General features: G+C 40.1%; 1 protein-coding gene and 1 non-coding gene across 4 annotated transcripts in view; one reads left to right on the forward strand and one right to left on the reverse strand.

Annotated features, from left to right (window-relative positions):
• The first annotated feature begins 2,070 nt into the window (after positions 1 to 2,070).
• The window catches only part of LIN9 (lin-9 DREAM MuvB core complex component), an 83,411-nt gene continuing 71,545 nt past the window's right edge, over positions 2,071 to 13,936 (forward strand). For 2 of the 3 annotated variants that reach the window (XM_020915259.2, XM_020915261.2), the window contains exons 1-4: positions 2,071 to 2,170; positions 9,155 to 9,187; positions 10,631 to 10,725; positions 12,210 to 12,314. In XM_020915259.2, coding sequence (XP_020770918.1) covers positions 2,092 to 2,170; positions 9,155 to 9,187; positions 10,631 to 10,725; positions 12,210 to 12,314 — 312 coding nt within the window. In that variant the 5' untranslated portion in view covers positions 2,071 to 2,091. The remainder of the gene's footprint in view (positions 2,171 to 9,154; positions 9,188 to 10,630; positions 10,726 to 12,209; positions 12,315 to 13,936) is intronic. The other variant, XM_020915260.2, reaches the window with a different exon arrangement.
• Positions 8,222 to 8,294, reverse strand: TRNAQ-UUG (transfer RNA glutamine (anticodon UUG)). The gene has a single exon. It is a non-coding gene; the product is annotated as a tRNA-Gln (tRNA).

Genomic DNA, 13,936 nt, shown 5'->3' on the forward strand with positions numbered 1-13,936 from the left:
AAGACCCTGATGCTGGGAAAGAGTGAAGGGAGGAGGAAAAGGGTACAACAGAGGGTGAGATGGTTGGATGGCATCACCGACTCAATGGACATGAGTTTGGGTAAACTCTGGGAGTTGGTGATGGACAGGCAGGCCTGGTGTGCTGCCGTTCATGGGGTCGCAAAGAGTCGGACACAACTGAGCAACTGAACCGAACTAACTGGACTGTTGTATATATGTGTGCGTGTGAATACTGCCTTAAAACCTTGTTTGCCATAATTTGTTTTTCATCTTTGTAGAAGGTAGATCAGAATGTGATTAAAAGGCACAGAAGGGGTTAAGTTACCGATGAAAGAAGGATTACTTGTAAAATTTAATTAGTCACCCCTTTCCTCTTGCACACTGCTTCACCTCCTCCTACCTCAGCAAGCAGCAGCACCCAGTTACCCAAGGCACAAAGTTGCCTCTCTAAAGTGGTGGTGGCAATAGCTAACATTTGAGCCAAAACGTGTTCCAGGAAGTATTGAGGTCTTTATGTTCATCAAGCCATTTATCCTCAAAACCACCCTGCTATTATGAGAAACTGAGGCACAGAGAATTAAGAAACAAATTTGCCTGAGATTATACAACTAGCAGCCAGAATCCCAGGCCTTGGGGCTCCAGAGTCCACCCTCTGAAGCTCTAGGGTGGTTGGTACTGATTATCTGCTCTCCTTCGCCTGCCTGCGCCAGCAAGCTTCCTCCTGACTGGTTTCCAGAACTCTCAAGTTGTCACACTGTTTCCCACATTTTTATTCTACAACACAAATGGAAACATGCCAGTTCTACACTTTAAAACCCCACCTATCCATTGCTCCAGTGCTCTTAGCAAGTTCAGCTCCTTAGCCCAGGCTGGCCTGTGTTCTGCTGTCTTCATCTCTACCACCTATCTCCGTCTACCACCTTTTAACTTTTTAGTTCCTGGAATTCACCCATGTTGTATTATTCACATTCCTTAACTATCTTCCTCCCCAGCCCCTCCCCCATATATCCCTGGAAAGAAAGGACTGGAGCTCAATAACATTGTTAGATGAATTGTTGAAAAGTAAGAGTGGTTTGTTACTGCACAGTTAAAAAGTCTGAAATTGTGAAATCTTTCCCTGGGCTTCTTTCAAAATTGGATGAATTCTCATTCAGTGTTCTCATAACATTTCCATCAGGACACTCCATCATCTTGAAGTGTCACTGTCGAGTTTTGTCTGTATCCACTCCAAGCCTCCACTTCCTGGTTCTGGAATTCTCTCCCAGCTCACTACATGATCTAGTGTAAATGGATCAAAGCTGAGCAAAACAGTTCTTCGGCTGCCGACCCAAGTGACTAACTTCACGACCTCTCAAGGTCTCACCTCCAAGCTCCACGCAATTGGAAGGAGTGGCCCCGGCTAGCGAGGGGCTATGGTCACCGCGAGTCCAGGGCAGACAAGCTGTGGGGCTGAGGTGGTCCGAGCCCTCCTCCCCTCCAGCTCTCTGGAGAAGGGAGGGGAAGGGAACGCGGGAGAAACGTGGGCTTGGGGAGCCGTGAAAAATTTACTTCGAGTTAAACCCCCTAGGGGAAGACGGCCAAGAACCTGGGGCCTCTCCCCGTGCCAGGCCCACAGGTGATGCCTCCCTTCCCCGTTCCTTAACCGGCCCGGGCCTCCTCCCCACCTTCCCTCCTTTTCCCCACTCGGAATAAACAGCCTGCAGTTCCCGCAGCTGCAGCGAGAGACACGAAACGCGCGCCGGGAGCGAGCCCCGAAGGAGGAGGGCTGCGCGGGCCGAGAGCGGGGCCGAGAGCGGGCCCGGGCGGGACACAGCAGCTCGCGCCGCTCCCCCCGCGCTCCGGCGCCGGGCCCGGGCAGGGGCGGCGCGAGACGGGCCTGTCCGCGCGGCCTCCCTCCCCTCCCTCCGGCCCGGCCGGGGGCGGGGGTGGAGGGGCGAGACGCGGCCCCACTAGGCTGTATACCCTCCCCAGGCAGGAGCGGGCGGAGCCGGGCCCGCCTCAGCCGGCTGCGGCGGGAGGAACGCCGCGCTGCGCCGCGGGCAGCGAGCTCCGCATTCGAACCTCCCTCGCAAAGACAGTCTCCGCCCCACAATGCACCGCGGCGGGCAGCCTTTGAAAAAGCGGCGCGGCTCGTTCAAGATGGCGGAGCTCGACCAGTTGCCTGATGAGAGTGAGTAGCACCTCAAAGCACCCCCACTCTTTCCGCCTGCCGCTTGCCCCCGGGTTGCATCGGCCGGGATGGGCGGCCGTGCCCTCTGCCGAGCAAGTGGGCTGACTGCCAGCCCCGCCGTGGTCCCCTAGTCCTTCCACCTCGGTGTTGCCGCCGCGTCGCCGCCTTTGTTATGGTGTCTGTGTGTTGGTTTCTGGGGTGTGTGAGCGCCAGGGCCGGAAACCGAAAGCCCAGGGGTCCAGCCCGTGCGAGGTGGAGGCAGTGGCAGCTTCTCTGGCCCTGCTTGGGCCCCGGGCCGCGGTGGGGGAAGAGCGGCCCCCGGTCGCGGGGGCTGTCCTCGCCGCCTGCACCGTTCGCCTGGCGCGGAGAGACGCCTGACGGGGTTATGTAACTCGTTGTCCGGGGCCGGCAAGGTCTTGGGCTGGGGAGGGGGTGGTCACAGCCCTTCTTCTTGCCCGGCTCTCTGATCCTGTCCTGACACAGTTTCTGCCGCCGCGGGCACTTGTGATCATCACTGCCCTTCCTTCCCTCCTCCGGTGTGTCCACCCCTAGAAGCGTTTCCGTGTCAAAGGGCTGGCCCCTTCCCCTGGGACCACAGGTGGCTGTGGACCTTTCCAGAGGTAATGCAGACGGGGTCCACAAGTGTTCAGGGAGCCCCCATCCGACAGACTTCTGTGCGTGTGTGTCTTAGGAATCCTGGGGGTATCTCTATGCACGGATGTGACCATCACACCAGGCACAGACAGCACTCTCCCTGACCCTCACCCTGTACATTGCCTCCCTTAGCCGTGTTTGCTTATCTGATATTCACTTGTGTTTAGTAAGTAAAAGCACTAATTCGTAGTTTAAGCACAATAGAACTTAATTTTGTAGTTTACAATATTGTATAAAGTATACAGGATACAGGCAGATATTTTAGTTAATCACAAAAGAGACCTGTTTCACACTCACTATTCAGTTTATGTATCCATATTATTTATGAGAGTTTTAGTATAAAGAAAACAAAAGTGCTTTAACCATCACTGTTAAGTCTGTCTGTGCAAGACCCTGAAAATGAGAGCTGAAAACAGCCAATTCTGTTTTCCTTGTGTGGTCATATAATCTTAATGTGTTATAAAGTTGAAAGTTCAAGTTGCCAAACCGGCAAAAAGTTGTATTAAGAGAGTTTGTGTTTCAAATTTGCTCTAGACCAGTGCTGAATTCCAATGGAACTTTCTCAGTGATGGAGATTGTTCTGTTTTGCAACATGCAGTAGGGTAGCCACTAGCCATATTGGCTCTTGGAACTCTTCAGAAATGGCTACAGTGACTTTTAAATTTCATTTGATTTTTGTTAATTTAAGTCTGAATAATCACATATGGCTGTTGACTACTGTACTGGACAAGGCACAACCATAGGCCACCAATGAATATTATTATTTCTTGTATGGAGAATATCTTTGTGATTTAGGATGCTCCTAAATAAAGGTGGGCCTCCACAATGCACTCATCATCTGGGAATCTTTGCTGTCTTTGTGATAATCTTTTATCACCTCTTGGAAGTCCCAGCCACTTGATAACTGTCATTTAGAATGACACACTAGGGTTCAAATTCCAGCTGCACTCTCAGATTGTACAAGGTAGTCATGTATATTACTTTGTGATGTCTCTGGTACACTAGGGTGTGTGTGGCGTGCACCTTAGCTTGTCCAGTATGTGTCTTGTTTAGCTTGACCAGAGCTTGTTGAAAGCAGGGATTGCTTTACCTGGTTTGTCACACAGTGCCACAAGTCAGGTATATATGTATATATGCTTAATTTACATGAGATTGAATGTAGGGTAAGAGGCATGGTTAGTGACTGGAGCAGAAGTGATTTCAGTTTGATACCAGAAGTAGCAATATGTTTCTTTGCCAGATTTGGTCAAGGGGGCTAGTTGTAAGTTATCCAATAGTTTGTATAACATTATCAGTGAAAAAGCTACTGTCTATTTAGTCCTAATTATGTATCAGGTGCTGTGCAAAGCATATTGGATACATTTGCTCATTTAATCCTCATTCCAGTTGAGGTAAGTACTCTTAATGAGGTAGTTGAGGCTATCTTCAGCCCAGAACTTTCCAGTGAGCCTCTGTGCTTAACAGCTCCTGCTTATTTCACACATCATCTTAGAGGCCCCTCAGACTTCATGGGTTCAAGATCTACCTCATCATCCTACCCCAGTACAGAGATACTTTCAGTGGTTCTGGTTAAATGAATGGCTCCACTGCAATCAGCTGAAACCTAGACTGAAGTTACCTTCCTCACTCCCCATATTTAAGCTTTTACTAAATCTTGTAACTTTTATCTTTTAAATATCTCTCAGTTTTACCTACTTTTTTACCTTCATCCTCATCCAAGTTGTCACCATCTTTCTGCATTATTCACTTCAGCCTCCCATTAATTCACCACCCCAACCCCCTCCCTCAGCCTACACACAGCCAGAGAGATCCTTTCGAAATATATATATATGTCATCCTATTGCTGAAAACTCTACTGACTACAAGACCCTTTGTGGTCTGGCCATTCCCCATCTCTCCAGCACTATTTTGTACCACTTTCCTTCTCATTCTATCCCTTTGAGCTAAACTGGACCTTTTTCAATCCATATAATCACTCGGCTTTCTTTTTTGTAGGGCCTTTGCACATGCTATTCTGTCTACCTGGAAGGCTCTTCCTTCCTCTCACTTCCAGTTAACTTCTACTTTATCCTTTACATCCCATTTAGGCTTCGGTCCTCCCTGACAAATAATACGTCTTCTTATTAAATGTTTTCATACCACTGTGTAATTTCTTAGTGGCAGCTGTCAAAATTGCAACTTTACATTTGCTACCTTTGGTTAGAAGCCCTACCAGAGAAGGTGCCATTTCTGTTTTTCTTCATGTTTGCAGGTTCATGCTTGACAGCTGGTTTCTTTCTCTGCTCTTTTTTTCATACCACCCTTCTCCTGCCAGTGAGTCCCCAAGCTTAATATTGCCCCCTACCCTTCCTTTGTATTCTAAGTGATCTACCTCAGGGCTTTTTTACTTGCTGTTTCTACCACCCTGACTTGTTGCTTTCACGTTCTGTTCTCTCGTGACTAGTGTTTTTCAAGAGTTACCTTCTCAGAGAAGCCTTCCCTAACTACCATATATAAAGTTAGTTACTCTCCACACTGTGATCCCCTACTTATTTCCTTTACAGCAGCATTCACCATTGTTGTCGTCATTTTATGTTCTTGCTTAATGTATGCCTCCTTCTGCTACACTGTAAGCTTCCCTGAGAACAGAGGCTTTGTCTGTCTTTTACTTCAGTTAACCCTAGTCCCTAGGGCAGGTATTTAGTGAATATATGTTGAATGAATGAACATACCCAGGAAAAGCAGGATTCTTCTAACTTAAGTGAATTCACCTGCCTGTAAAATATTCTTAACCTAATTCTTTTTTTTTTGATTGATCAAAATAATACTATCAATAAACATGGTCTGAAAATTAGTCTTGTGCTATGTACATTTTTCTCTAAGCAGTTTTACATATACCAACTCATTTAATCTCCCATTTTAAGAAAGAAGAGTAAGTAGCACAGAGAGGTTAAGTAACTTGCTTTAGATAACACAGAGTAGCAGAGCAAGGATTCAAACACAGGTAGTCTTCATCTGTGTTCTTAACCTCTATGCTATACTATCTCTTAAGAAAGAAAGAAGGTTAAAGGTAGTAGGTCAGAATCTGCAAGATGCAGTCCCTGCCTTCATGGAGCAGAAATGATAGCCTTACAGCTCACATCTCTTCTTTCAGATCTCTGCTCAAATATTACCTTTCAGAGAAGCTAATCATGAGTGCCTTTTATCGAAACAGTCTTCCCTCCACCAGCTCCCACCCATTTTGCTTTATTTATTTTTCCCAGTAGTGCTTATCTTCCCTTGATATGTGTGTATGTGTTTGTTTCCCCTTGGTAGGATGTAAATTCCCAGGGGAGCATCAGGAGCAGGGACTTCCTCTGTTTTGCATGTTGTCAGTGTCCCCAGTGCCTACAGCAGGGGCCAGGATGCAGTCATACTGTCTGAATGAGTGAATGGTTACTGCTTTTTCTCAGATGAACCTTGGTTTTCTTGGTAGCTATGTGGATATATGTTGCTTCCCAGTTGTGTTGTGTTGTTTGATCCTTCTTAGCAAGACATCATGGCCTCTCTCCCCCGCCTTTCGCCTTACTTTACTGCCTTTGGTCATTCAACTTCAGTTTGCCACGCAGAAGCTTGTTAAGGTGTCCTGTTAGCCATTCTCCACATCTAGGCAAGAGAATAGGGGCAAAGCAAGAGTGGCTTTGATATTGGTGGGTTGTCTGTTCTACAAGCCTCTCGTACTGCCTCGAAAGTCTGTTGAGGTTTGGATACCTGAGATGCATAAAAATGTTTCATAGGCAGAACCATGATACTTTATCTGTTACTTTGAATTTAAAGTCTGCTGTCCATTTGTATGAGTTGTAAATAAATCATTGCTGCTTCTGTCTGATTTTTGTACTGAGTTCATGTTTTTCTATCTTCTACTTTATCTCCTGAGATCATAATTTATTTATTTATTTTTGTGTTTTGTGTAATGTCATAATGGACTGGCTCCTTTTAGATGTTAACAGACATTTATAACAAACCACTTAGAAATCTGCCTTTTCTCAATATAATTAAATGGCTAACCTTTCAAATAACATCAGTACTGCCTGGTCTTACATTATATATTTTTTAAGCATAAATGGATGGTCACAGTAACTAAGGTGAAAAATAGCTGGTTCTAAAATAAAATAAATTACCATTACAGTATACTAACACATGTATATGGAATTTAGAAAGATGGTAACGATAACCCTATATGCAAAACAGAAAAAGAGACTCAGATGTATAGAACAGACTTGTGGACTCTGGGAGAAGGCGAGGGTGGGATGTTTCAAGAGAACAGCATTGAAACATGTATATTATCTAGGGTGAAACAGATCACCAGTCCAGGTTGGGTGCATGAGACAAGTGCTCGGGCCTGGTGCACTGGGAAGACCCAGAGGGATCGGGTGGAGAGGGAGGTGGGAGGGGGGACCGGGATGGGGAATACATGTAAATCCATGGCTAATTCATTTCAGTGTATGACAAAAACTACTGTAATGATGTAAAGTAATTAGCCTCCAACTAATAAAAATAAATGGAAAAAAAATTAAAAAAAAAATATGTATAAGAAAAAAAAATAAAGATGATGGAACTGCTAAAAAAATAAAATAAAATAAATTTAAAAATGAGGAATGATAAGAAATAATAATTTGACTATAGTAAAAGAAAAGGTGTTCTAAACAGTTTTTTATTTTTATTTATTTTTTAAACAGTTTTTTACGTTTAAAAAGGGTGATTTTGCTCACTAATAATTCTGTGAATAATTTCTATTTTGGACCACAGAAAGGTTTTTTTCCTCCCTGTTATTTCTTTTACTGAGATATAATTAACATGTAACATTGTATTAGTTTTAGGTATGAGTATAATGATTTGATATTTGTATATATTGTAAAACAATTGCCACAGTAAGTTTAGTTAACACCCATCACCACACAGATAACAGTTTTTTTCTTGTGATGAAGACTTTTAAGATCTACTCTTTTAGCAATTTTCAGAAATATTATACAGTATTGTTAACTTTAGTTACCATGCTGTATATTACATCCTTGGGACTTATTTATGTTATAACTGGAAGTTTGTACCTTTTGACCCCCTTTCACCTATTTTGCCTATCCTCCACCCCTGCCTCTGACAACCGCTAACTTGTTCTCTGTATCTCTCAGTTTGGTAGGGTTGTTGTTGTTGTTGTTGTTGTTGTTTATTTATTTATTTATTTTTTAATATTTTTTTCCATTTATTTTTATTAGTTGGAGGCTAATTACAATATTGTAGTGGTTTTTGCCATACATTGACATGAATCAGCCATGGATTTACATGTGTTCCCCATCCTGATCTCACCTCCCTGTAGTTGTTTAAATTAAAAAATTTTTATTACTATTTTTTGGCCATGCTGGGTGGATTCTGGGATCTTCGTTCCCTGACTGGGGATTGAACCCCGGCCCTCAGCAGTCAAAGTGCAGAGTTCTAACCACTGGACCATCAGAGAAGTCCCTTTTTTATTTTTTCTAGATGTCCCATATAAGTGAGAGAGATCATACTTTATTATTTTTCAAATGACTTTGTCTTCTTTGCAGTATACATATCCAACTCTGAGATTTTCAATTTAGTGCTCTCCCTCTCTCATAAAAGCTTCTTTGCCTATCAGTTCTCTTACAGCTCCTCACCCAAATATCCTATATCCTTTATTTACACTAGAACCTGTAGTCCAGCGTTTCTCAATACGGGCTTGAGAGTTACCTACAGCAGAATCCCCTGGAGGCCTTTATTAATCCTTCAGTTCTACATGTAGGAGGAGCTTCCGGGTTATTCTGCTTTACCCTGTTTTAGTTAGTGAATCCCTCCAGCTTTGCTCTAGTCCTTCTTGGCTTCTCTGAACGCCCTAGTCAGACTTGTATCTTTTAAGTGTACATAGTTGCATTCTAGACTTCCATTCTCGACTGCTATGGCAGTCCCTGGATCATTTCCATTTTCTCTTTTCTAAAACTCTATTACCACTTTTGATCTTTGTCTCAATAAATGTCAGTTCCCTTTCTCTTTTCCTTCTCCAGAACCAGCACACTTTTGGTTGAGGATCCAAAATTGCTTCTGTCCCTACTCCTCCTCTTTACTCTCTTTCTATGTTTTTCTGTCTTACAAAGTTCACCAGTTCTCATAGTTTCAAACAAAACTGCCAAATGTTTCCAGTTCTTCCATATGTTGTCTGAGTTCTGGTCAATAGCTTGAACTAATAGTTATTTCTAATTGCACATTCAACTATGACTTCAACATTGCTAAAACTAAGTGGATCACCAAGTTCATTTTCTCTCACTCTGATTATAAAGTAATACTGATTTGTTTTCATTGCAGGCTCTTCAGCAAAAGCACTTGTCAGTTTAAAAGGTAAGAATCAGAGCTTGATTCTTTAGATATGGCATAAACTATGAATTCAATTCATTAAATTAATTTGGTTATAGTATTTGTCTTTTCTTTCTAAGTTACGATTCACTATAGCTTTTAAATACTGGTTTTCACTGATGATAACTTTAAATTCATATGGGAATTTGGCCGTTGGTTTTCTCCCTCTAGAATTATTGATTAAAGTACTTTGTAACTAAACATTCTGAACACTTCTTACTGGATTTAAATAATGTATTAACAACTGGGCTAAGCTGTATTTTGAGGGCTTCCCAGGTGGCTCAGTGGTTGTTTATTTTTAAAGAATTTTGTGAGCTAAGTAATAATGCAAGTCTCTTGAAATAAAACAGTGATAGTGTTATTTTGAGAAAAAGTTAGACTTGTTCCTTGGTCTTGCTATTTCTTTGTATGAGTAGATTAGATCAGTCCTTTTAATATAATTTTGAAATTTTATCTCTTGAGCAAGATTCTACTGGGTAAGTACATTTGGAACCAATCTAAATCTTTTCATAGGCTCATTAGTACTTTTAGTTTTTAAAGCTACTATGTTGTACCTTGGATGCGTGATGTACCAGATCAAGTCCTTCTGGCTTGAGAACACTTATCTTCCAGGATTACCCTCATTTATTTGTCTAGAAGGATCAACCCCATCTGATCTCTTTTGTACTTATTACCATATATGTCAGAAAAACAACTCCACTATTTTTTTCTTCAAATATTAAAGCCATGTCTCTTTTTAAATATATACAAGGAATATAAAATTTTTATAGGAAAATTAGAAAATGCTATCAGGTAATTAGAAGGAAATAGAAACAACTATCCTGTGTATATTCATCTCAATTTTCTCTCTCTCCAAATAAACATATTTTTATGAAAATTAAACTCACCTTCTTTAATTTCACAATTTTCATGTTTAATATGTTTAATCAGTTGATCAGATTTTTTTCTGGTTGAATACAACTCTGAAGACGTTTCACCGAATTAAGGAAAAAAAATACCACATATGTCATTTTTGGATATTAAGGGTTTTACACATTGAAGCAGAAAATGTTTAGAAATATGCTCTAAGTTCATAGTTAAAACTTTTCTCATTTTTCCTTGCCTGCTTTCAGTCAGACTGTACTGAGACAGTTCTTGGCAAATTAGAATAGAGGAATTATTGAAAACCAAAATTAAATAAGCCACACGTTTTAATATGAAAATGTAATAGTTTTAAGTAGAATCGGCTTGTCAAATTATTTAGAAAATTTGACAAGAAAATACAAAAGAGATTTTTTCATTTGTAATAAACAAATTATTATGGGCAGTATATTTTTTCTGTATTGGTAAATATTTCAGATATATTGCTATTATTAAAAGGCCATATTTATAGTATAAAGTCCTTTGAACTAAACTTAAATAATCATAAATAATAATTATTTATCACAGAGGGAAGCTTATCTAACACATGGAATGAAAAGTACAGTTCTTTACAAAAAACACCTGTTTGGAAAGGCAGGAATACAGGCTCTGGTGTGGAAATGGTAAGGAATTATTTTTTCTTACTCTTTAGAATATGACCGCTAAATTGTCTGTATTGTCATGTACACATTCTTATAGCACTATAAAACTTTTTCTAAGGTTTTTCCCCATTTCCAACCACTTGTGTCTTTAAGTGTCATTGAACAGTATTTGGTCATATCTAGATAAATAATCTATGATATCTGTTCATCATTAAGCAATTGTAAGTAATTATTGCTTTAAATAGGCAAACCAAAAAAACTCCTCAACAACCCAAAATCTTAACTTTTAATAGATTTTTAATGATTTAGTAGATTTTTTTAAAATAAAAAAATTGTGTACGACTCGACCCTACAAAAAGATTTCTAGATAAGTGGTGAGATATTTAAATCTTGTGGAGGTCAAGGGTAAATGCATTTAAGTTGGGAAGTAGAGATGAGCACATGATTGGCATAACTAACAATTTTGGGGGCCTTTCCTCCTCCCCTAGCCCCAGGAACTTTTAGGGATCAGTCATGAAACACAGCTCTGGGTCAGACAGTAGCTGTGTCAGGAGCCTGGGCAGTGGGCCATACTCTTTATCAATCTTGTTGTCATTTTCTTCTTCCTCTCTGCCCACGGACAGGGGAGGGAGGCAGGGTAAAGGGGACTTCCTGTTAGGGCTATGTGTTCCTAAGGCTCTCAGTGGGTTTAATTTCAAGGGTCCATACCTCTAGAGTCAATTGGATGCTTCAGTTTGATACCTTCAATTGGATGCTTCCCATATGTTGCTATCCCACTTCCCCTGCTTCAGTTCAAAGTAGGCGTGGAACTGTCTTGAATGATGAGAGAAGGATTTGAAAAGGGTGTGGGTGTTATCGGGATATTATTTCTGGTGTTCTTCTCTATTAATAAAGGCTCTGAACCTAAGATGGACTGTAAGTTTTTTCATATTACAGATCCTTAAGTGTGTAATGTATTTTGGATACTTAAAAGTTTTTAGTTCATATGTACTTATCAAGCATCTGTTATTATCTCATATTTTTATTAAATGGAAATTTGTCAACAATTTTTCATAGCAGATCTAGTATAATATTATATACCTTTAGATTTACTCTCTAAAATGGGTAAATGTACTCTCAAAGTCTAGTTAATTTGTCCCAATCCAGTCCTACACAGCAGACACATCCTGTGAAACACCTAGTTGGTTGGTATTAATCCAAGCACCAACATAATGAGAACTGGAATTTCCGGAACTTAATTTTCAAGACTACCAGCATACTATATGAAGACTTGGGTTCTAGTTTTAATTATCAGCTGTGTGTTTCATCTTTAAACAAATTGCATAAATATGTATATTTCTACTTTATAAAATCTAAGATTATTTGTATGCTTTGTATTTTCCGTTCTTCATTCTTCAGTACTGATGATAATTCAGCTAGCAGTATTTTCCAAGTGTAGAATTGTGCTTTGGAACAAAAATTAGATATGTTTGGTCTTTTCATTAAATAAAAAATTTCTATCATAGCCTTTCAGAAATTCAAAACGAAGTCGGCTCTTTTCTGATGAAGATGACAGACAAATAAATACAAGGTCACCTAAAAGAAACCAGAGGGTAGCAATGGTTCCACAGGTATGTGTGTGCTAAAATTTTGTTTCATTGAAAGGAAATGAGCAATCACTCAGCATAATAAAGTTTGTATTTATCATTCTATCACATTTTGAGTGACAAGTTCTTTTCTTTAAATCATTACTTCAGCTCAGCTCTGTTTCAGTTACCTGAAAGGGGGCATTATTTTATTGATGAACTTTAAACCAGAGTAGAAAGCCAATCTTCAGTCTTAAAAATGCACACTCTTTTTTTTTTTTTGAGGGGCAGGGGGCTCTGCCCCACAACATTCTGGATCTTAGTTCCCTGACCTGGGACCCAACCTGTGCCCCCTGCAGTGGAAGTGCGGAATCCTAAGCACTGGACCACCAGGGAAGTCCCATGTACACTCCTTTTAAGCATGGAGATAGTGGACATTAAACAAATGAATTTGGCAAATTGGGATCAACTTGGCATTTTGCATGGAATTCAGAGGGGAAAAATCATTTTACTTTATCACTAAGGGAAGTATGTTGAAGACTTTCTTTATCCAGAAGAGGAAAATATATAGTGAAAAATCGTATTTCCTTTTTCATTTTTGGCATCTTTTTTTTTTAAAAAGTGATAGTAGACATACAAGAGTTAAAGGAATGAATGAAAATTAGAAAAGGAAATATTAACTTTAAAAATAAAGTAATTTTCTTCTGTGAAACTTAAAATTTTTGATAGTTATTCCCTACTTTCATTTTTTTCAAAAGCGTTTTAAGATTTTCTAGTAGGATATATTATAGTAGAGATAATTTTCTTAACCAAAGATTTGGCATCAAATAAATTAGAAGTATTACCAGCAATACGCCCTACCAAAAAAAATCCAAAGAGTTTTTACATACCTTTATGGTTGTTTCAAAAAGTAAAATATATTGTTCTCTGTAAAATGAACAAAAATTATGAAATTTTTTTTAACATCAAGGACAAGTGTGCATAAGCATCTAAATTTCAACTTAAAAATTTGAGCAATTGAAACTAATACACAACATGCATAGCCTGGCTCAGTAGATGTTGGTAAAGGTTGAATGAGCTTTTCAGGAGCTATCATTTTGGGGAAAAAAGATAATGTTTCTTTATTATCTAGAGAATTTCATATAAACAGCAGGGGCGATAATCAGTGGCCTTGAGAATAAAATAGTGTAGTTTAACTTCTTTTCTATCCTGCTGTATAGTACTTATTAGTATTATTATGGACATTGCTGTAGTTTTTAACCTTTGTAATACATCAAAATTCCTGCTGCTTTTTACCTTGTTAAGAGTTATTTTTATTTTTTATCAAAACTATGCACTATGTATAGTTTTGAAATAAAAGGCTTATAACAACAACAAAAAAGAATAGTCACCAACTATTTTTGTATTGACTTTGATTTTTATTTATTTAAAAAATTTTGGCCACACCATGTGGCATGTGGGATCTTAGTTCTCTGACCAGGGATTAAATCCATGCACCTGCATTGGAAGCTCAGCGTCTTAACCACTGTGATCTTGGATGGCCTCGGCCTGCAAAAGCTTGAAGTGAGGCTTTGGTTTTCCAGCGAGAGATTGAGGCTGGGTAGCACTGGTGAGAGCACTGAATCTGACCACTAGACCAGTGGTCAGTGACAAGGGCCCTGGCCATT

This window comes from Odocoileus virginianus, chromosome 11 (genome assembly GCF_023699985.2).
Source record: "Odocoileus virginianus isolate 20LAN1187 ecotype Illinois chromosome 11, Ovbor_1.2, whole genome shotgun sequence".
Lineage (NCBI taxonomy): Eukaryota > Metazoa > Chordata > Mammalia > Artiodactyla > Cervidae > Odocoileus > Odocoileus virginianus.